This window comes from Prionailurus viverrinus, chromosome B4, assembly GCF_022837055.1.
Source record: "Prionailurus viverrinus isolate Anna chromosome B4, UM_Priviv_1.0, whole genome shotgun sequence".
Taxonomy (NCBI): domain Eukaryota; kingdom Metazoa; phylum Chordata; class Mammalia; order Carnivora; family Felidae; genus Prionailurus; species Prionailurus viverrinus.
In genome coordinates this window covers 119,456,114-119,462,113 of record NC_062567.1, presented here as the reverse complement: position 1 = coordinate 119,462,113, position 6,000 = coordinate 119,456,114, and the positions used below count along the sequence as shown (strand labels likewise).

At 33.6% G+C, this 6,000-nt stretch overlaps 1 protein-coding gene across 1 annotated transcript in view; it reads right to left on the bottom strand.

Annotated features, from left to right (window-relative positions):
* The window catches only part of MYBPC1 (myosin binding protein C1), an 80,708-nt gene continuing 74,708 nt past the window's right edge, over window positions 1-6,000 (bottom strand). Inside the window, exons 27-28 of the mRNA XM_047867344.1 lie at window positions 4,653-4,839; window positions 1-275 (exon numbers count right to left, since the gene is read on the bottom strand). Of these exons, the coding sequence (XP_047723300.1) occupies window positions 175-275; window positions 4,653-4,839 (288 nt within the window). The 3' untranslated portion in view covers window positions 1-174. The remainder of the gene's footprint in view (window positions 276-4,652; window positions 4,840-6,000) is intronic.

Here is a 6,000-nt window from a genome sequence, read left to right as displayed (position 1 = left end):
TGAAATTTTGTATGCAATTTTTAATTAAGCAATCCCGTGCAAACATTTTTTTTTTCTTTAACATCAGGAGGAAAGAAAACAACCACACTTGAGTGCTGGTGGAAAACAGAAAATGCTTTCTCATTGCAATCAGATTTCAAAGCAGTGGAGTGTAGGGAGGCAGGGCCCAGGCCCTTAGTATTCCTCAGGGTTGCTTGATTGCAAGTCTCGCAAATATGAATCAATTATGTTAGGAGGTACGCCTTGCAAGAGAAGCCTGCAGAAGGAAAGACCACCTAGAGAGGACAAAAAGGAAAAGGCCAAGTCAAAACCGTCTACATGAAAAATTACTGAAATACTACTTCCTGACTAGCTGCCTAGAAATGTGACTAATTATGTTCCAGTTAGTCACAAAGATTCATTCAGTCCTACTGGGAAATCTCCTGCATTTAGTACATTTAGAATTTAAAGCAGTTGGCATCTAGAAGGAAAAGCAAGTTCCCGGCAGATCCATAGCAGTTTCTTGTTCCCTGCTATTATTCCATCTTAGTTTAAATTCCTAACTGGTTTTGGAAAGGATCTATTGCTCTTTTGGGTTTTAGGATTCTTCTATAGATGATTTAAGCCTTCTGGTTGAATGGCAGAGTAGATGTAGACCATGTTATGAATCAGTGAGAAGAACTGTTTTCCTGTTCGTTAATGTTCCTTTTAATTTAGCACAAAGAACTCCAACTCAAGCGCAGTGGAGAAGAAAAAAGGAACCACTCCTTTAATTTTGGCTATTTATACACTATCAAAGTGCAAAAATTGGAAAGATTTTGTTAAAAATAGTAAAACGTGTCCAATGCCTTCTGAACGTGAAAAATCCTACTACTATTTCAAACTTACCTTCCATGTGTCTGAATTATATTTATAAAATAAAAGTACCCCTTCACAAGAGAACCCATGAAACCATAAAAATTCATGGTCCTTTAAGGAAGTGCTTCACTACTTGCTAATAAACTCACGTCCAGGCAAAAACAGCATGCCATTTGAACATTCTTAAAACTTCTTTAATGCAAATTTGGGAAAGTCATTCTCCTTTTTAAAAAAAAAAAAAAATTCAAGTCACATATTGGTAGAAATGATGCCGCTTATGTACATGTCCATTCCTTGATGCAAAGCGTTCAGAATGCTTGGGTATCATTTTCATCAACATTAAATGCATTAATTCATGCTTTACTGCATTCAACAACTTGCTTCATGTCAACAGGAGATTGTTGTGATGAATAAGTACTAGCTGTTAATGTCAAGATACTTAAATACAAATTGAAACTACAAAGTTAGAGATTTTAAATAGTCTATTTTCATTGGATTACAGAATGAAAATCATGCCATACTCCACAGGCTTTGTATGGCTTATGACAGTCATAAGCTTCATATGCCAAAACCATATGAAAGCTTACCTTAGATGATAATATACATTCAAAAATCCTTACTGTGCTACAACTAAGGGAAAGAGAGAAAGAGAGAGAGAAGTTGTAAGCATTAATAAAGTGCTAAAACCAAAGTTGAGTACTTGTTGGATGAAATTATAGTCATGATTATGATGAGGTGATTTCATTAATCCTTAGTCATGTGAAAGATGTAGGAAAATAGAAGCATATGGAGTGAAGGGCAGGGATCCAGTCACTTCAAAAGGATAATTAATATGTAAAACATTTATTAATATGCACAACAACTTTGCCTGATCAGGTGGCAAAGCCAACTTGATTGTACAGTGAATATTTATGGTAAAAGCTTCCAAACCATTAGCTTAAAAAAAAAAAAAACCTACAACATATATATATTGTGTTTTTCAACAAAAGAAAAACAGAGACAAGAGACAAAGCATTAGTGTACATATATATATGTTGAAATGCTAAAAGGCAAAATTATCAAGTAGATAAAAATATTAAACTAGTATATTCTATAATATTGTATTCTGAACTGATTATATATGACTGATCTAAATAAACACAAGGCCTAAACAAACTTAGGGTAGAAAGCTACTCTATGTATAATCTACAAAACCTTAAAGAAAGAGCCCTAATTTGGTCATCTTTTGCAAGCTGACATTATCTCTGGGAATTGTAAACTCAGGCATAGATTTACAACATTAGCGTTTACATCAGGTTGTTTACCCAGTCCCAAAGAACTTCTCAATTCATTATTCCAAATGGGGGTGAATTATACTTGTAGAATAGCACTCATTTACTGTTTAATACATTTAGTAATGGGACCCAAAATTTTCTTTCAAGTTCATAAATATATGAAATAATTTTAGTTCCATGAAAATATCTAAAATGTCCAACAGATGGATAGGTCATAGATATTCTATTGGTAAATATTTCATTGGAAATCTTAAATATGAAAGTTTCCAAATATTGGATCCAAATATTCTAAATATTTGTGTCCTTTCTTCATCAAAAATGTCTAGAATATTTTTCCTACAACTTAGTAAATTAAAAATGCTCAACATGAATCTAAGGAAACTACAGCAGAAATTATCTTAAAGGAAGATCATATTTCTCTTCATTTGGAAAATGAAAATATTAAAGAAATGTCATTGATTCCCAAGTTTTGATAATCTGATATCTCCAGTGAGGTCATCTTAAAATGTAGCTCTTTGGCTTTATTTATGGGGATGTGTGGTATAGTACTTAGTTTTCTGACAAAACATAGTGCCTACATTAATTAATATCCTTGAATAATTTGGCCTTCCTGTTCATGGCATAAACACTGTATGCCATGAGCTGCTAACAGATACAATGAAAAGCAAATGAGAAAGTCAAGCTTTACATGCAAAGTGCGATTTCATGTAAGAGGAATGGAACAGAAAGTAGAAATATCCAGTGGGATATGAACTTTTAAAACCTGTTGCTGCCCCTCCAGGAAGATTGGTTGTCCAGGGGTATTTAGTCCTTGATATATCACTGTAGAATTAGAATATTTGTACCAGTATTTATTTATTCTCAGTTGACATTCTTACCTTTTTCTTTTTTTTTTTTTTTCACAGCTTAACTTGATTTAAGTCACCTATTATCAGATAACAATCTGATGATAAACAATCTTGGGTTTACTCTTAGGACTAAAAGTTTTCACCAATATACCACAGTTGATGCCTTATTATGAACTCATGTACTAGGATACGTTCTTTATATTATTAAATTCAGTTACTATATAATTTACTATATAATTGCTATAAATAATATATCATCTATCTGTATAGTATTATTTGCTTCTATGGAGGATCCCAAATGTTGAACCATTTATGAAATAATCATTTTACACCATTAGCAACATTCTATTATTTTCAAAGCATGCAAAAGTAGTACTAGTTTTTTGTTGGATTTTGTTGGATATTGAGACATAAGTACCAACAATACTTTAAAAAAGCTAGGGGTTGAGAAACCAGATATATTTGCAACTCTTAACTTATTTTGAATATAGAACTAATAAACAGATAAAAATAATGCTTAAATTTGTAAACACTTTCTCAATGGTCATGTTTGACACTTTGTAAGAATATTATTTTTTTATATTTGAGAGAAAAAAATTTAAAAATTTCTACTTATTCAGTTATCAATCTACTATACTGTATTACTTGAGAATGGATAGAAATCATAGCAGAAAGAATACTTTTTTTTAAGTTATGAAAACATTTTTTCAAGAAGTGTCTTTATTTATACTAGATTTAAGACTAAAACCTCTTTTTTAATATTAATACCTTAAGTATTTACTTTTTTTTCTAAAATAGATATTTACAAAGTTATCTTTCTGACTTTTGAATCATAATTTCTTCATTACAGAGAGGTAGAAAAAATAAAGATTTTGGTTATCACAGAAAAGCAATATAACATAATAAGAAAAAGAGAAAAGACATTAGGATCATGTCACCCATTATCTCATAACAGAGACTCTGACAGCTATAGTTTTCATGGTATCCCAAAGTACCATTTGATTGTCAAGAAAAAAACTCCAGTATAAAAATTACACCCAATTACTATAAAAATTGATTAAGATGACAGGTTATTCTGAGACTTTTCTACCACATAAATCCTTATATGTTTTCTTGGTTTACATTAGTTGCAGCATTTCAAAAAACTAGTATAAATGAAATACATACCTATAAATGGAAAATTTTTAATGAGATTTTAAAAGCAACTGATTATAATACAATAATATGGATATGCTATATTCTCTATGTGCAATATTAAATGCTAAATTAGCAAACTTACCCATATATATATTAGAAGTTTCACAAAATAGTAAACTAATTAAAAATAGTGTAAATTCCTTAATTGTAGCTTCATTAGATGAGCTTTTGCACTAGACTTTTTAAATAAATGGATTATATCATGAAAGTCATATTCCCTTGACTTTACTCATCCTCACCATGCTGTACACATGCTAGCATTCCACTGACATTAATATTCATTTAGTTAACAAGAATTGCAAGAGATGAGAATAAGTCTATTTAAACAAATCAGAGTGAATGCAGAATGTAATAATGTCTTCTGTCCCAGAATTCTCTCTCCCCTTCCTCTGCCACCCCCAAACATTTTAGCACGTAATTTGGATTTTGCAGTAAGGACGATAAATAAATGATTTTCTTTCATTTTAGTTTATACATGAGATCTTTGATGTCATACCTTTCACCTCCAGTTTGCATTCGATCTCCACTGTCCCAAGGTCATTGACAGCTTTGCAACAGTAAGTGCCTCCATCATAGGGGCTAGGCTTGCGAATCTCCAGAGTACAGACCCCTTGGTTGCTGAACATCCTGTATCTTGGGTCATCCACAATAGCAACTTTGTTTTTCATCCAGGTTATTTTGGGCTGAAGTTAAGATTGAAGAAAATAAGTCAAAATATATCGGTATTTAGCATAATAAATAATAGACCATTAAAGCCAGTGACCAAATTTTAAAGCATGGCTTAGAAAGAAAGTATATCTGAGAAGAATCCACATCTATTTGAGCACTGTTCCTTTCAAATTAAATTCTACATGGTGCTTGGCAAGAAAACAAATGGGCAGGTCGGAAGCAAGCCAGACTTGTTCAGAAGACAGCTCTGGGGCTCTCTTCCCAAATGAATTCAGATGCATTCTAATTTGATCTACAGGTTCCTGATGTCAACTTACCCTGGAGAGTGTATGTTGCTGGGCATTTTTCAGAGAATCCTCATAAGGTGTCACAACCATCTGATTTTCCCCACTTCCTTTTCCTGACATTCTTTTCTAATTCTTTAGGGGCTGCTTATGCCTCCTCACCATTTCATCTCTCCTCAAAGAGCTCTATTCATCATCTAGTGGAATGGGTCCACTTCAGATAATGCAAGATCAGTAATGACCAGTCACCCAGGAAGCTGACTCTATTCTCCTTGGCCTCTGAATTACATTTGATCACCCTTGAGCCTCCCCTGCCTTCCCATATTCTCTTCTCCCTTTGGTAAATGTACACTCTCCATATTCTCTCTTCTGCCTCTTATATGCTTTTGCCTTGCTCAGACTCTAGAGACTTTCTTTTCTGTCTCCTTCATACCATCATCTTCCTCCCTCCATCCTTCTTCATCCTTTCAAATGGGAGCATTCACTGAGGCTTACCCCTTGGACTTTGGTTTTTTGATTACTAGTCTCTTTCCTCAATGATATTCCTTTCTATAGTTTCGGCTCCAAGATATGGAATATAGCACCCCCATGCCTAGGATGAGTCACACCTCTGGCCTTTCTCTTAAGCTCTGGTGACCTCTCCTCTCCCTCCTGGTCATTCCTGCTTGTACTGACATCACTTCCAACTAAAGATGAATTCAGGATCTTCCTCTCATTCTCAGTGTAACTTCTCCCTTGACTCGTCTATTCCTGCTGATGGTATATGCAGGAATCATACCACTTTGCAATGTTTCCAAATTCTAGGGCACTTTTCCCACAGTGCCACCAGGAAAAAAAAATATCTCCATGGGAAACATTCATTAATTCGTTGCTCTTTTGAAATGCCATCAA